The sequence below is a fragment of the Drosophila eugracilis genome, unplaced genomic scaffold (assembly GCF_018153835.1).
Source record: "Drosophila eugracilis isolate 14026-0451.02 unplaced genomic scaffold, ASM1815383v1 contig_1765, whole genome shotgun sequence".
In the NCBI taxonomy this organism is placed as follows: domain Eukaryota; kingdom Metazoa; phylum Arthropoda; class Insecta; order Diptera; family Drosophilidae; genus Drosophila; species Drosophila eugracilis.
This window is the reverse complement of record NW_024572605.1, coordinates 6,708,372-6,725,149: the sequence shown is the minus strand read 5'-3', so window position 1 is coordinate 6,725,149 and position 16,778 is coordinate 6,708,372. Positions and strand designations below refer to the sequence as shown.

The 16,778-nt window shown below is 40.8% G+C and overlaps 2 protein-coding genes across 4 annotated transcripts; both read right to left on the bottom strand.

Moving 5' to 3' along the window:
- Nucleotides 1-192: 192 nt before the first annotated feature.
- LOC108106391 lies at nucleotides 193-4,897 on the bottom strand. The gene is made up of 5 exons (XM_017213399.2): nucleotides 2,892-4,897; nucleotides 2,308-2,417; nucleotides 1,711-1,892; nucleotides 1,406-1,646; nucleotides 193-1,344 (listed from the first exon to the last, which is right to left on the bottom strand). The coding sequence occupies exons 1-5, from the start codon at nucleotides 4,893-4,895 to the stop codon at nucleotides 1,200-1,202; spliced, it is 2,682 nt and encodes an 893-aa protein (XP_017068888.1). The 5' UTR covers nucleotides 4,896-4,897; the 3' UTR covers nucleotides 193-1,199.
- An 84-nt stretch (nucleotides 4,898-4,981) lies between these two features.
- LOC108106404 lies at nucleotides 4,982-16,567 on the bottom strand. Of its 3 annotated transcripts, none has more exons than XM_017213415.2 (3): nucleotides 15,753-16,567; nucleotides 5,777-6,735; nucleotides 4,982-5,089 (listed from the first exon to the last, which is right to left on the bottom strand). In XM_017213415.2, exon 2 carries the CDS (start codon nucleotides 6,352-6,354, stop codon nucleotides 5,860-5,862), a length of 495 nt encoding a protein of 164 aa, XP_017068904.1. In that variant the 5' UTR covers nucleotides 6,355-6,735; nucleotides 15,753-16,567; the 3' UTR covers nucleotides 4,982-5,089; nucleotides 5,777-5,859. The 3 variants fall into 3 exon arrangements, with proteins under 3 accessions (XP_017068904.1, XP_017068906.1, XP_017068905.1); XM_017213417.2 differs by lacking the exon at nucleotides 15,753-16,567 and adding an exon at nucleotides 12,749-12,950; XM_017213416.2 differs by lacking the exon at nucleotides 15,753-16,567 and adding an exon at nucleotides 8,724-9,027.
- Nucleotides 16,568-16,778: the final 211 nt, after the last annotated feature.

Below are 16,778 nucleotides of genomic sequence, written 5' to 3'. Positions count from 1 at the left end.
TGTTCAACATTTTCTATCCTTTTTATTTATCTCACTCATAAAAATATTTTAGTTCAAAATCAATACAGTAACAAAAAGTATAACGAATCAATCAAAAATTTAATTGCTTTTAAGATCCGGGGGTAAAAGTATTTTTTCATATTCTAGTTTCTACCATCTCTTACACGCAAAACCAAAAAACAATACCCATTGTTAAATTTCAAGTGATTTTTTATTTCTTAATAGGCTTTCGGTAGATAATTGTTCAATTGTAAATAATATAGAATTGTGATTCATTTTCGTTTATGTACATATTTGCTAAAGTGATTGGAATCAACAACTACTGTTATCTATAAGTCTATATAGGCTATAGGCTATAGGCTATAGGGCTAAGTTTGCTTCATTTTTTGAAGAGTGTTTTTGTTTAAAGGATTTTTCCGCTAACGATATAAACTATTTATAAATATGTTTGTATTCCTTGTAATAATACTTGAACTTGTAAGATATTACATAAATGTATTTTTTATTCTAAATCTTGTTTGTGTTTCGCCTAAGAAAAGCTTTGCCAAATCGTGAAAAACACATTTTTCAATTCAACAATAATTATTTTGTATACCCTAGTTTGCTCAGTTGTTTTTTTTTTGTTAATTTAGAAACTTTTGGGATCCGCGACGTTTGATGTACATTATTTTTGTTTGGTTTAAAAACAAATGCTCCAAAGACTTTATTGTGAGTTTTAGGTCGATTGAAAATGGTCGCTTGTATTATTGCATACGTTACATAGATTGTTGTTTATTGTATTTAATTAATATTCGTACGAAATGTAAGGCAATTAAAACTATTTCTATAATTTTTTGTAAAGAAGACAATTGAGGGACCCGTTTGCACCTGGCAGTGATGCACTGCATTGATATTGATTGAAATTGAACAGTTTTTCTAAGTGTGATTACAGATGCGAATAGTAAATTGCCCTAGTGCGGTAATTATATATTAGGTGTATATCGGTACTTAGCTACGATTAGTCAAGTCAAGTATAGGCTTACTGGCTAAGACTTATGAAATAGGCTCAGTTTCAGTTACAATTCTGCTCTGATTTTATGGATGCAACACCATTTGACATAAGAAACTCGTTAACATTTAATGCTACAGGCTACTGTTCCGATTTGTAGTACCTCCAGTTGTCTTCCACCTTCGGCATTCAACAGTGTATTATAAGTAACCTAGTGTAAAAGTTGAGCTTTTTTAGTCTCTGAGACATCACTATCACTCTCCTTAGGTGCTTTCTTCTCGCAGAACTCGATCAGATACGAACAGACGCCGGAGAGTGCTATAAATATGCCAGCATAGTAGAAGGTGTCGTCCCATCTGAAAAAAGGATTACGGTATTATTAACAAACCGACTGATTTAACATCTAATCGAACTCACCTGCCCGTATGCTCGTATATAACGCCGGCAATGGGGGGTCCTGCGATCATGCCCACTCCCTGCACCAGCAGCACCAGACCGTAGGCACACGTGAAATCGTCCAGGTCAACAATACTGACCAGGATGCTGGGCGTAAACGAAAATGAGCTGGCAAACGTGAATCCGAAAATGACACACATGGCCATCAGGCCAATGTAGTTGGTCATCAGCAAAGGCATAAAGAACACCGAAGCTCCGCACACTGAAAGGATTTCGGTTAATATTAGTGATAATGTGTTATCGAAAGGTTCCTGGCAGAAACTTACCCAACATGCACAGCGAATAGCATATGTTAATGTTCATCCAGGACAGATCCCCCAGATAGCCCAGTCCTATCATGCCCACAGTTTGGGCAATGCCGACATCCGATATCAACTCGGCACTCACGCTCACATCGTAATCATATTGCTTCATGTAGTCGGGTAGGTAAAGATAAGGTATAATGAACCTGTGGAGCGTGCCAAGGGATAGATTAGTAACTGTTCAGAATGGAGAGTATTATCTGGACAAGGTTGAGTTTGAATTGATTCCAACTAGTTGCCTTATCGATGGAACACTTAAAATCTAATGGACGTGGGGTTAGATAAACCATGATCTTGAGCCCTACTGCCAAAGGCGGTTCGATAACTTATTGTTTGGAATTCCACGGCTATTGGCCAATATCATTGTTGTGCAACCAGCACCTTTCGATTTCGAACAGCTGCCAAAATTGTTTGCGACATCTTCTGGCAAATGTACAATTTGCATTTGACGGCTTGGCGGCACATTCATCTATTAATTTTAGCATTTCATTCGCCGACGGTTCGTGCGCAGCTTGGGACCTTCGATATTGTTTATATTTATATTGCCAAAAAAGTACTCACCAAATGAACAAAAACAATGTGGAGAGATTGAAGAGCGCAAACTTCATGTCCAGAAAGAGGGAAAAGTCAAAGATGGACTTCATGGTGTCCACGAAATTGTCGTACCAGGTCTGCCGGGAGGAATATGAAATTTAGTAAGTTGTTATAATATATGCTCTCATTTATATTTTATTCTTAATAAATAGTATTACTAAAATAATGACTCAATTTAGGACGTTTATTAAGTGTTAAGTTATTAAAATGCTTGAGTTCTGCATTAATTAATGAACAAACTAATTAAAAGTTTAAATAACAAAATAAAATTTGTCATATCTGACTAATTTTTAATACTTTCAATCAAAAGGGGATAGTTCAAGGTAAAAAGCCGGCTAGGTTCTTCAACTGATATGATCCCGCTGTACGTAGGCATTACGGAAATCGGAGCGGTCACCTTATCAGTCGAGGAACGTTCGCCCATGTGGTCCAACTAGGCGACCATTCAGAGGACTGAGAGCAGCTGATAACCAGCTTTGAGCATTAACCAGCTGGGGCTGTCGCCAAGCGACCAGCCGATAAGGGCGGGGTAAAGGTCACTGTATACTCACATCCTCCTCCTCCTTGGCGATGGTGGTCATTGAGTTGCGGTAGATGTTGGGACAAGAGGAGGCACGCAAACGGTAGCGGTGAGTGTTCAGCATGGCCCCACGGTAGTGGATCGAGTTGCGGTGGATGCGCATGTCCTTGAGGAAATTGGAGTTCCGGATCGAGATGTTGCGGCGCAGGTTAGATCGGTGTTGACTGGGCTTCTTTGAGCGCGACAGCCGCCGAATCCCGGTTATGCTGTCCAAACGGGCACGACGTGTGGCCAGTTCGCTGTTTACCGATTGTTCCTGCTCCGGAATGGCTATAACAGTTGGTCCGACCCGCCTGCTTGGCTCTAGCAAGGCGAAAGTCTCGTCCTTCGAGTAGTAGCAGTGCATGTCCTCACTCAGGATGTCCACCGAATTGTGACGCAGGCCGTTCACCTTCAGGTTGGAGATCGATGGTGTCGTGTGCTTGGCCATGAAGAGGTTCTCGTTGAGCGAGTACCGGGAGCTGGCGTGCTTTTGGGTAAGGTAGCCCTCATCTGAGGAGCGTAGTGATCCCAGGGGTGTTCCACCGGTAGATCGCTTCTCAGACGGCGACAGCGTCTCGATAGAGGCCAGGTAGGTCTTTTTCGCCTCCTCCGCCGCCTCGTGAGCGATCCCGCCCATTAAGGTATCATCCGGCGATCCTATGACGGCTGTCGATGGGGGATAAGCGCCCGCACCCGAGGACATGGACAGAAGGTTTTCGCGTGACGGGGCCTCCGCACCCTCCTTGTGGCGAAGGGAGCGGCGGCTTAAGCTCTTCACCTCGCAGATACTGTCCAGCTCCTGTATGCTCAAAAAGGTGGGCAGGAAGATCTCGCTGCGGTAGCGCTTCAGGGCAGAGTCCAGAGGATCGTCAATCTGCTGGTTTGCCTCCGTGTTGTTCTTGGTTACTAGGGAGTCCAAGACTGCCTCCTTGGTGATGCCAGTGTCCAGTAGTTTCTTAATTTCCTCCAGGCAAACACTGGAGTTGGAAAAGGTGGTGACGCTCTGAGACCGGCTCTCCAGTCGATTCTCCTCAATCAGCCAGTCGGGATCGCGCATTAGGGCGCCACACACGCATGCATTGAGCATGGTGCCACCAAGGATAAGCGTGGCTCCCCGCCAGCCGTACGATTCGATTAAGTAGGAGGTGAGACGTGCATAAACAAAGGTCCCGATTCCGGTACCCGAGGCTCCGATCCCAGTGGCGAATGTGCGCTTTTTGTCGAACCAGAAGGCGATGGACACCACCGCGGTGACGTACCCGATGCCCAGGCCTAGGCCCGAGATGATGCCAAAGGTCACCATTAGCATCTCGATGGAGTTGCACACGGAGGAGAGTGCGAATCCGAAGGCGGAGACAACACCGCCAAGAATTGTCATTTTGCGGCAACCGTACTTGTCCACCAGGTTGGACCAGATTGGCCCCATCAGCAGGGGCACGGAGAAGAACAGCGAGGATATCCAAGCGGTCTTAGAGGTTGACTCGCCAAAGTATTCCAGCAGCTCGACATTGATCAATCCGAACGAGAAACTCAGTCCGTCGGCAATAAGGGACACCACCAGTGAGGCAAACACAACCACCCAGCCGTATCCGCCGTCGGGCATTTTGGGTGCTTTCTTCTCCGTGGAGCTGGAGTCGATTGAGTCGCCGGACTCGTTCGAAATAAGGCGCTTGCGCTTCTTCACCTGTCCGTTCCCGTTCATCAGGCAGGTCAGGGTGCCGTCGTCGAGGGCTATGATGCTGCTTCTCACCACCCGGCTGTGCCCTGCCCCATCCGCTAACTCCTCCGCGGAAAGGTTGCAGAAGGTAACCTCGGGGAAGAGGTCGTGTTTGATGGCCTTGTGGAGGGGCGTGTTGGCCGGCGCAGGTGTGTGGGGCAGAGCCTGGCAATTGGTGGCGCCACCGTTCTGATGCTGTCCATTGTGGTTGTTGTTGACCGCCTCGCAACTATTGTTGTTGGAGGAGGCATTTGGGTCCGACGCTAGCTTGGCCATGTCGGTATCCGGGTGATCGGGGTGATTTGTAAAGGGTTCAGCTACGTCTATAAAAAGGTTTGTAAAATTTGCACTTTCTTCTCCAAGCGATTATTGGAAGTGAACACAATTTGCATTAGATTTCAGCATTAATTTTCTTAAGTAGGCGTTAGGTGAATTTCCCCCCTTTTTTGTTGGTCAACTGCAGTGCGTAGCTGAAAAAATAAAGATAGGTAATAACTTTTAAACTTTTCATTTGGCTATCTAAACTGAACTTTCACTTTTTTCCCTGATTAATTGGAAAAGTTGCTCCTCTAAAACTTTCGCAGTAGGTTGTCAGTTACAGAAGGAAAACACCAACATTGCCCAGTTGGTTTTATCTACCTCGAAGGAAATATGGTTATATATCTAAATGACCAATCAACGCGACTACAACAACATCTGGCCGAAACCATTTCGTTGAAAAATCCGCGCAGAAACTGTTTGGTCATTTGGCATTTGGTTTATTTAGTTTTCGAAGCGCCTTCAACTTGACCTCACGAAAAACGGCGGACAATGTTCAGAGAGTATTCGGAGAGAGCTTTCTTCTTACATCAGTCCCAAAACAAAGTGCGTCACATGAAGGCGACGACGGCAGCTGATGTCTCCCAATAATTATGCGATCCGAAAATGAATATTTTCAAACAAAATTCGTTTTAGCGGCTTGTTTTCGACCGAAATGCTCTTCTGTCTGTCTGGTTAATTATAGACTGCCATATAGGCTGTATAGGAAAAACGTAATTAACGTTTCGGACGTACTATACGAGTATGTATGAGTACAGACTGAAATGACTGAACTGTCTGAAATCCTATTACCCTGATCAAATGGTAGTTTTCTGATCAAAAGAGTAAAGTTTACTCACCTTTTCCTTATCCAAACACGGCGCTTTCCGCACGACAACAGCTCAACATTAAACAAACAAATCGAATTCGGAGATATGCGTTTTTAAGATTTCACTGGCACTAGTTTCACTGTTTCAGCACTGCCGCCAATCAATTCACCATAATTGCACAGATCTTCAGTTATGTTTAGCTCGCTCAGAGTGCGATCAGAGTGTTTATTCAGGGTGGCGGTCTTATTTAAAATTCTTAGGCGCGGATCACGGGGTATGTAGTGCAGGAACACCTTGTTCGACTTGCCGCTGTTGTTGTAAGTACGGGGATTGTTGTTCTGGCTGTTGTCGAACGATTTAGCGGTGGTGGTCGATGCCGATGCGGATGCTGCAGATGTTGCTTTGCCTGCACGATAGAATGACTTGGACCGAATGTCATTCATTAAGAACGTTAGGGGGTTTATCACAGGCCAACGGAGAATATATTGAGCGATAATTGACGGCAACTGTGAGCAGTTGCTGCTGGTGTTGCAGTTGCAGTTGCAGTTGATGTTGTTAGTGTGGCAGTTAATGCTGCCGGTAAACCGATTTCGCCCTGGCAGCCACATGCGGTACTTTGTTTTCACAGAAATCAAACACTTTTCAATTCGATGCCAACGAATTAGCGCGCCCGTCGAGCTCGAACAAAAAATAACGAACACAAATCAAACACAAAACACTGAGCCCAGTGGCTTTGGCCAAGAGGCGGTGCTGCTCCGGCTCCGGGATCTTCTGCCGCTCCCCGTGTCAAGTGCGCGGCGTGTGGTGCGGAGGCGGATTGGCAGGCATTGTATATGTATCTATCGACGGTATGGCGACCAACGCGGCGTATGATTAATTCGTCTCTGATGGTGCAACTCAATCGCTGCCCTCTCTGTTCTCTTCTCCTTGCCGGCACCTGATAATGATTTATGATCTCCCTCCTCGATTAGCTGCCTTCAATGCGAACGCTGCAAAAGAGGCAGAAGCAGTGGGGACAAAAGTTAGTTCAGATTCCCTGATAAATTACTTAAATGCGACCAAGGCGCTTAATAGGCTGAAAGCCTATTAATATATTCAATGCGAGTAATATACGTAGTCCTCCACCAAATGCCCACAAAATGCGCAGCATACCATGCACAGGGAGCTCAACTTAATTTTCTTTACTCAATTGACAGACAATACGGAATATTTGTATGGCAGAGGCAGCTGAAATCTTTTCAAGGGGACTCAATTTCAGAAGAGCAGAGATTTTTAACGGTGTTAACTTGTGTTATCTTTGGCCGGAGTAAAGGAATGATATGGCAGAGTATACTGAAAACTTCTTACTTTGACATAGCACATTTGGAGGCCATTACCAACCAGTGCTGCCAGAATGAGAAGCTGAACTCTATATTAGTGCCCCTCAACTATCAGATACCCATTACTTTGATAAATAATAATTTTATTACTGATATTTTACCTTCACCAATTTGTTTATTAGTTGCCGGATTTCAAAATCTAAAAGGTCGACCATGTATTGTCTAAATAAATATGTATTCTATCAATGAAAGCGTGGAAGTTACAGAATTTCAAAAGCTTAAAATAAATGTTTGATTTGGCAAGATTAAAGCGAAGTCTGCAGTTCTAATAGTTCCCAAAATCAAGCTCCATACGATTTTTGTTTAAAGATTTTATAGTATTTACAATCAGTTTTTGAAATTAAGTTCATTTTGTTGATTAATTTTATGACAACATCATTTATTTGGCCTTTCACCAGCCAGCACAGGTTCAGAACCGGATTTGGAATTGTTAAAAATCCTAATCTTTCTATATGTTAAGGAGAATCTTTCTATATATAAGGAGAATTCCTGTTACCAAATATCATTATATATATCTAACTCTACAAATAAAGATTACAAAAACGACCTGCATAGTAAAAGCAACCTAAACCGGATTTCTCATTTCAACTTTTATCAGCCCTACGACTGTGCCAAGTTTTGAATGGAAGTAACGCATATTAATCAAAGGCTTTTGTTGTTATTTAAAAATAAGCAAACACGTTTGTGGCACCTTAAAAATTTTATTTCTGCAATAACAAACTACGTCGTTTTTATATCGAATAAGCCAAATGATAACTTTAAGTGAGATGACTTGCCAAAATACATAAAGTAAGCTCTAAGCACGAACAAAAATAAATTTAAAAAGCACAAGCATCCTCACTATGCACGTGTTTACATGAAATGAGCATAAATTATATTTGGCATATGAAGCTAAGTGAAGAGGACCTTGTGCTCTATCATCATATCCGAACTTCTATTCACTCAAAGAGAGTTGCAATTCACTTCCTGAATGGATCATCCCATGAAGTCCATACACTATGGTATCTACGTTGACCAACTGAACGTGATTTCGAACAGCCAAGTTCAACGTTCGATAGGCAAGGCGATTAAAATAGCTCGTACGAGTACGAGTATAATGCAGGCCGAACCGAATGCTCAAGTAAACAAGGAGCGGCGTGCTTTATTTGTTGAGATTTTCAGTTTTAAAAACGCGACAGTCTGGTTTCCGAGTTTAGCTAGACAATGAAATTGTCTCTTATCAAAAATCAAATTCAGATCACGATTACTGGCTCTTGTGTGAGCGTGCATGTCGAGGTGATAGCGATTCGAAGGCTGGCTTATCTTTACAATATAATTGGCAGAAAATGGTTTTATTCCCTTTGAAAGCGATAAGCTAATGTCTAGCCTTCATAACCAAATGATTATTGTTCAAATTTACATTGTTTCGAACACGAATGCGAAAAACCTTTCATAAGATAACTCTTTTACAGCCAACTAACTATGTTTGCTTATGATCAAAGGGATAAATTCACGTGAAATAGCTTGTAAAAGGGTGTATTAAGTGATAGCTTCACAAATGCTGTCATTAATCTTAAATATTTCCTAATTTAAGCTTAGAAAACTTCAGTTGGCATTACATTTTCCATTAAATTGGTTTGCAAACTATTTCAGTGCTAACTGCTGCGCCCTGTTGTATGCTACACTTTTACAATGCACTCGCGTTTCCAGCAGCACTTTCACTTTGCAGAGCAAATCGTGCTTGAAACTTAAAGTCCACATTTTGTTCAGTCCGTATTTACACAAAAATAGCCGAAAACAAAGAACCGCGTGAGCTGGGCTGTTGGAGAGGCAGCATCTCGTAATACGGATTCGGGCACGGATTGAGAACTGAGGATTGAGGCACCACAGACCCGCAGCTCGTCGACGGACCGACTAAAACCCAAGCCCACTCTCGCCGCTGCCGGCGGTGTGGAGTAGAGCAAAGCGGCGGCTATCGTTTGCCTTAATCTAATAAATTTCTTATCAAAGAGCGTCGTGAATATAGTATACAGTATAGTATTTACTATATCTGTGCGTTTGTGCAGTTACAAATAGACGAACAAAAACCCTCACAGTCGGTATGTAATGGCACACGCGTCGGCGTCTGTCAACATGCCAACGCGGTCTTCTTGGTCTCTTTTTGGCAGCGGTCAGATTTGGATTCAGAACCTGACATATAGGTTTACATATTGAAATAGCTATATATGCGGCTTTATAGTGCTAGTACAGAAATCATGTGATTATGGGTAATTGCTATTCTAGTTGCAACGGCAACGCCTTAGTGTCAGTTATAAAATCAGAACAGACCTTGATCTGCTAATAAATATTATTTTCCTATGGATGAGATGTGAACTGACAAAGGGCCCTGCAATTTATATAAAATTATGACTTAAATAAGCCTTTTTTTTAGAACGCAATGGACTTTACGAGCATTTTTTGTAGAAGTTGCTTTTGGCCCACTTGGTCGAAGACCATAAAATGGGAATTTATTTTTATCTTTACTCACACATTTACCCTGTGCTATTTTCAATTTATTGGCAAAACACGCATTGCTGCCAAAACAGCAATAGATTTTAATGGCGGTGTCCATTTATTGCTTTTTAAATAATTATTATTTTTAATTTCTCATAGTTATGTCACCATTTTAGTCCAAAACTTCTTGCTTTTTTAATTGACATTCTGGCTTGTCGAATCCAAAAAGATCTAGAACTATCCGCATTTCCAGGTTATCAGTTGCTAAACATAATTTAGGAATAACGACTTATTTCTAAGCACCTAACTTGGCCAAAATTGCCTATTATAATTATGGTGATAAGTCAACAAAAATTTCTGCGTCGTTCCTCAAGTTGGCTGGTTGTGAGGCAATTCTTTTGCGGGCTCTACACGTTGGCCGATAAGTTATATAGCAGCCATATTTAACACAGGGGTTCCATTTGACGCTGACCTAGGCCATCGAATTTAAGTTATTGGTCTGATTATTATATGGAGGGCTCTATAACGTAAGTTTAACTGGGAAGACTGTAATAAAAGTAGGCATTGTCTGGAGCCTAGATATAGAAGTTGTGTTCTCAAGCGGGTTTAAGTTTAAGTTTATAAATTGCTGTTTAGATTACTCAAAGGAAATAGTTTGAAGTGAACTGAAGAAATTGACATAATGTAATTTGACCTGTTGCCTTTACGTTTTAATTGAAAGAGTTAAGCGAATTGATTGAGCCATGTGACGGGGGACAAGGACAAGTTGGTCACCTTGAATCGAATTGAGTTTGCTTTTCTCAATCGCTTTCAGTGCCGCCCATTAGTGTGCCAACCCAATGAAGTTTGTTCTGCGAATTGATTGTCTAAGAAGGACAAACAACACATATTCCCCTTCTGGCTCCCATTGTCCTTCAGGTCCTGCACTTTTATGGCTGTTAAGGAACACTCTCCCACGGAGCTTACCCCCGACATCGGAAAGTTCAAAACAAAAATATTCTCTGACGCCAGCAAAGTTCACACCGTAGAAAATCGCTTTCTTATGGTTGCTCGCTCAGCTTCCTAACATCTAATGTCGGGGCTCCCATTCTGTTTAATTGAGGGAGGTATCTAATTGATAGTGGGTTCAGCTAAGATCCACTTTGCTGGCAATTGTTAATTGATTTGCGGTTCTGACGTTTTGTTCGGTTGTGGGTGGGAATTTTTGTTGCATTTCGCTTTAAGATAGATTTACTTGGCTGTACACTTTTTAGATTGAATTCAAGCTCAATGAAATTGTTAAAGTTAAACTTTCTTTATTAGCAAAAATGAACTTGCTTTACTCACGCAGCTCTACAATCTGCCTGCCTAAAGAGCTATGTTCTTCCGACCTGAGTATCGGAAGCTTAAAGATTTTCAATGAATCTAAGATTGTTTTTAATAAAACACCAAGCCAAAACCTTGATGTAGACTTTCTGTATTTTTAATTAACCTTAGTTTTAGGTACACTTTCGATAAAAACAATACCCCCCTCATTGCAAAAAGAAACGTTTTTTCGTGAGCTGCAACCACTTTTTCAACTTGAAAGGCTGACAAGAAAGCCACCGCAAAAAGTCATAAAGGGGGCCACTGGTTCCATTTAACAAGTGCTGGCACACACACACACAGTCAGACAGACAGGTGTTGCTGTGGACTGGCACCCACTTTCGGGGTCCTTTCATGTTTTATATTTACCCTTTACAGGAGGACAACAAATGGCAACAATAAACTGCAGCAGCAGTTTTGTCAGCTCTCAAAAAGTTATGGGGTTCATATAAAAAACGAAAATGGCGGCTGCATTTTCCCACATAAATGTACATAGCTATGTATATAGTTTGTTCTTATTTAAAGGATTATTATGATTTTTGCCTTCAACTTGACTAACTTTGCGGTCGTGCAAACACAAGAAAAATTCCGTATATTGATTTTTTCCCTTTCTCTGGCATTTTTGTTGTTTTTTCCGTTCAGGGTTATGAGCTCCTAATTGTTTGAGAATGTGTTTGTGCTGGATGAGGATATGCAAGATGAGATTACTGCCAATATTTGTCATCCTTTATTTTCTGTGATGAAAAAGTCAGTGCTGAATGCCGGAATCATACATCCTTCTTGACTTGGCAGAAGTTAGGAAAATGTATGTGGTACTTTATTTTGCCTCATTTTCCTTAATAATATAACAATATAAACCTATTGGCAATATTAAATCCAACTTCAGAATAAACATATTCCTTCTAAAACATCATAATATATACTGCACAGTCTTCTAGAACGAATAAATCCAGAAAATATACACCAGAACCAATTTCATCAACAATTCTAAAACGCAATTTTCCTAAATTCTTGAAATGGAATTTGAAAAATACATAAAAATTATATCACCAAAAACAAATGGCATTTTTTGTCCACTGTTTTGACAGTTTTTTCTGGCAGCATTTTGAAAAGGGCAACTTGGCAGAAAACGGACATTTGGCTGTGCGTGTATAAACAACCCCAAGGCTGGGCTGATTTTTATTTTCTAATTTTGCTCTTGACACGGGCTTGCACAGCGGTGACCAAAAGGTTGGATGTGAAATGCAATATGCAAATAAAAATGCAAAAAATTTGAATAAGTAATAAGCCCGCCGACGACTGAGAGTTTGTGCTAGGGGGAATGCATTACCAATAAAATAAGCAGACTAATCGAAACTAAACCAATGAATTATTCATATTCGATTTCGAATTAATCAATCAAACTGCCTATGAATAATTAACAAATTATTAACAAAGCCCGGATGTGGTTTCGGTCTAGTGAGATTAAAGATTCTTAAATTTTTCGCACTGTCACTGTTTGAACATTTTCAGATAGACCTGGCCCAAGGGCACTTTCCCGCAGCATGTAAAGGGGCTGGGGAAAAAGGGGCCGTCAAGGTCGTTCGAGGAGCATATGATGTAATTACGAAAAATTCGCTTTGCGACAAATTTGCAAGCAGAAATTAAGCAGCGCGTCACGCAGTCTGTGACTCGGTCGACGGATGGGCGCTGTGTTTATGTGCCTGTTTCCAAGTTTTGTGTCATTTGCATTTGCTGATCATGTGACAGCTGGACGTGAGTGTACATATGTACGAGTGCTATGGCTGTTCCCAATTGCTCCACTTACGCGCAAATGTATCTGCCGGCGATAAATCGTCCCTGTGTCAGCACTTCACGCGATATCTCGGCCCCACTGGACTCGAGTCCAATAACCAAATCGGCTCTGAATAGTCCGAACAATCAATTTAGCGCAACTCTGTAAGAAATCACTTGTTGGCCCGGCACTTCCTGCACTCGACAGTTGTTGCTCTGCTCGAGTTTAGACTCAGACTGACTGAACACCGTCTTCCCTGCCCTGCTCAGCCCTGCTCCCTGTCTCCCTCGCTCGCTCGCTTCCTTTCTTTGTCTCCCTCTCGCCCTCTGTATGTGCATCGGGAGTTTTTAATTTCCAAGTGCTGGACGCATTTCCCACCACTAAACACTTCTTTGCTGCTGCCTGTTTGGGTTCTTTTGACGCAATGGAAATTTACCAGTTGACATCATTAGATTCCGTCGCATGTCTTCAGTGTTTTGGGTCTAATCCCGAGTATTTCATATTTTATGCATCCCTATCGAGAACGACTTTTAAATACCCTTGAATAAAAGTCATTTCGAAAGAGGTTTTAAGATTAAGGAATGAGTTGTGCAAACTAATTAGTGTCATTTTAGTACTTTATCAGATTAATAAAGGTTATTTCGACTATATTCGCTCTGCTTCTGTTCGAAATACTTGAAAATATCAATGATATCATTTTATTATTGGTTAAAAACTAATACCTCGAATTAGGGAATAATAAAAACGTGAACAGCTTAAACCATAAAAATTATACTATATTTTAAACTTCCTGTAATAAATAAGGAAAGCTTTTACTTCGCATGCTAAGAACCAACTCCTTGGTCAAGGATTAGCCACCCAAAATGAATGCTTTAATTGCATGTGGAACTCATTTGAAGGTTGCATTGTGGCGATGAGAAAAGGTAATAAATTTGCAAGCGGGAGTGGGATCAGGTGCAAAGTGCACGTCACCATTCATCAAATGCAATATAATAACTCAAAAGCAGCTTTGTTGCTTTGACACTTTCTCGTTTTATACACTTTTTAAATGTCAAACAAACATCTTAAAGCTGGTTGGTGCAATATTTGAATATTTCCCCACGTAAAAAGAATATCAAGATAAGATAAAGTTAGACAATAAAAGTATGACGCTTGTATTAATTAGCAACTATTTGATTTGTTCGTGAGATTAAGCTGTAAAAAAAAACTAGAAATAAAACCATTTTAACTACATTTGCCATAAATTACTTTTCAAACAAATCAGAAAGCATTCAGAAATATGAAAATGTGCATGATTTTCCTAAACCAATTTGGATGTTTAATTAAGTCATTGTGATCTAATGTTAGTACAGTGGAACTAATGAAACGTCTTTAGACCAATTAGCATTGTTAACACAGATGTGATAAAATTCGCTGAACGACACATATGAGTTGCTCAAACCGGTTTTGAGGTTTCATTTCGATTTTGTGTGACAGTCACTGGCAATCAGCTGTTGGATTCTCCCCCGTTTCACACTGCTGACACACATTATCCGGCAGAGCGGATAAACACGGCAACCACTAATAATAATAAATGCACAAAGGTGTTACCGGTTTTATCAGCTGCTGCTGACAGTTGTTTTCGTTTCTTTACACTGCCGATTTCAAACGTTTTTAGATGTTTGAGGGTCAATGGCTTCTAAGCCAAGATTTCTAGACACATTAAGACTCCGAAATGCATAAAAATCAACAAACCGCCAGCTCAAGGACGACAGTCAAGAGAATGGTTTTCGATTACAGTAAATCAAATTTGCAGAACGACAAAAAGAACCGAAAATCGAAGCCAAAAAAGCGACTCAAGTGTGTATGTATGTCAGGGCACTATGTCTAATATTTTAACCTACACAGAGAGAAGAAAAAATATATAACTTATTTTGATGACACCATATTCTTTTTAATATATTGCTTAGTATTGAAGTAAAAACCTATAAAGATGACTTTATGCCTCAAGTCACATAAATCTCTAAAGTTTTGAATACATTTAAAAATGTATTAAAAACATTGCATTTATGTGCCTAGCAATCAATACCTTGAGTGGTAATAAAACTCTAGAAGTTTCTGTGGCCCTCCTCCAGACGAATCACTTTCCAGTTTCGGTGATATTTTCTTTAGGTGCCTGAGTAGCAATGTGCAGCTTCCATCACTGAATTTTGAATAGTGGGTATATGGGTTGGGTTGGATGGTGCCCAAGACAAAGGCAATAAAAGCCAAATGACTGGAGCAGCAAAATGGCGGCGCGTGTGTGACAAGCGAAAAGCCCGAAACTGTGCTACAGTCGCTGTGGTTTACCAGCATCTCATCTCATCTCATCTCGCCTTCGTCCTTCAAAAAGCCACCCAATCCAACAGGCTTATGTAAATGGAGCAAGAAGTGTGGACGAGGGAGGTAAGCCAGAACCGAACCCCTTAGGATTTATTGTTTCAGAGGTGTTGCAATTGAATTTTTTCAACCTGCTTTTATGATTAACTTATTAATCAGGGATGGTGAGTTCCCTACTTACAAAACAAATAACAAATAAGATAACAAATCCCCGAACAGTCCACTTGCTTTGTTTGTCTTATCTGCTACCGTTGAGTCACTACACATAATGCTGAAAACAAACTGCATTAAGTGGCAATCACTTTCAGTTTAAACAAAACAATGAAAAACTTATGAAAGCGCTTCTGCCTTTTACGTATTTCTCCAACGTTCGCAACGAATATAAATTCAAGAGTCGTGCCAAAACGAGTCCAAAATTCCCGACCTATAAATAGACCCCCCACTCGATCATAATTTCAAAAGGTTGTTCGAAAAATAAATCTAAAATTGTCTACTGATTATAGCTAAAGATAAAATCCGAAACAAATAATATTTTATCGAAAATATATAACTTGGGACAGAGACTTTTCAGAGGGAACTACGCATTTGCAATGAGGGTATAAATACTTTTCACAAAATAAAAGCAGGGTCAACGTATCGTACGAAAATGTAAAACAAACATTGTTTATTCGCTTCTCACCTGGATGTTTTCGCTGACTTTTTTTTTTGAATTCGTGGTACCTGGGCTATATTACAACCTTAGCTGGATCTTGGTCCTTGGTCATTGCAGTAAATTACATTATAATCTGGATATTAGATAGTGAAGTGATTGTAGTTGTTGTTGTGCGGGCGAGTCTTTAAATAAACCAAATAAGCTCGCTCTCTCTTTTATTTCTTTTATGTATTTCTCTTCGTCGAATTTGTTAGCCGTTGCTTTATGAATTTCTGCCGTCCCACTGTTTCGACCCTTGCACAGTGGTATAAATTGGTTAAAGCACACACCCGTATCAACTGGCCCTCTGAGTTTACAAAATTCGTTGTGTGGCGTCACTTCAAAAGCTCAAAAAACTCCGTTGTATTTATTTATATTGGGTGCATTGGTTTTTAGGCTGTGCAAACGATAACGATTGCGTGGAAAATTATTATCTGTGGGCTTCGCCCTGCGTTACCGCCCACTGTGCGGGAGTTTCGATTTTTTGCGGGGGAGGTGGGGAAATGACAACACCGCTCGGCGGCACAAGTTCACCAGCAAAATGTGGGGCGACCGGAGGTCGTATAAACAAAAGCACAGTGCGTCCGTATACGGAAATCCCCGATGGCAGAGCTCCAGGAGCACGCAGGAAACGGAGTTAACTCTAGATGTGGTCAATCGCAGATTTTTAATTGATTACTTAACGCGTTTTGACGAGAGAGAAACACAGAGGCAATCACAACTGACGAGCCCTTTCGAATTCAGAAAAATCGAATCTTCCACCACACAAACACTGCACGACCGTCCGCACTCCAATTGAAACATCATCTGACCGTTGCCGTAACAGCGGCTGTTAACCCGACGCTTGCTGAGGGTGGAAATTCCGATATAATATATCGAAAAATATGTAAAAGCAATTTACTAAAATCATCAAATTTTCTTAAAGTCGTTATTTTATATCGAATGTGCATCGATAATGGTTATTTACATTGATTTAAAAACAAATTTTTAAATTTGAATTTATACGATATGGAT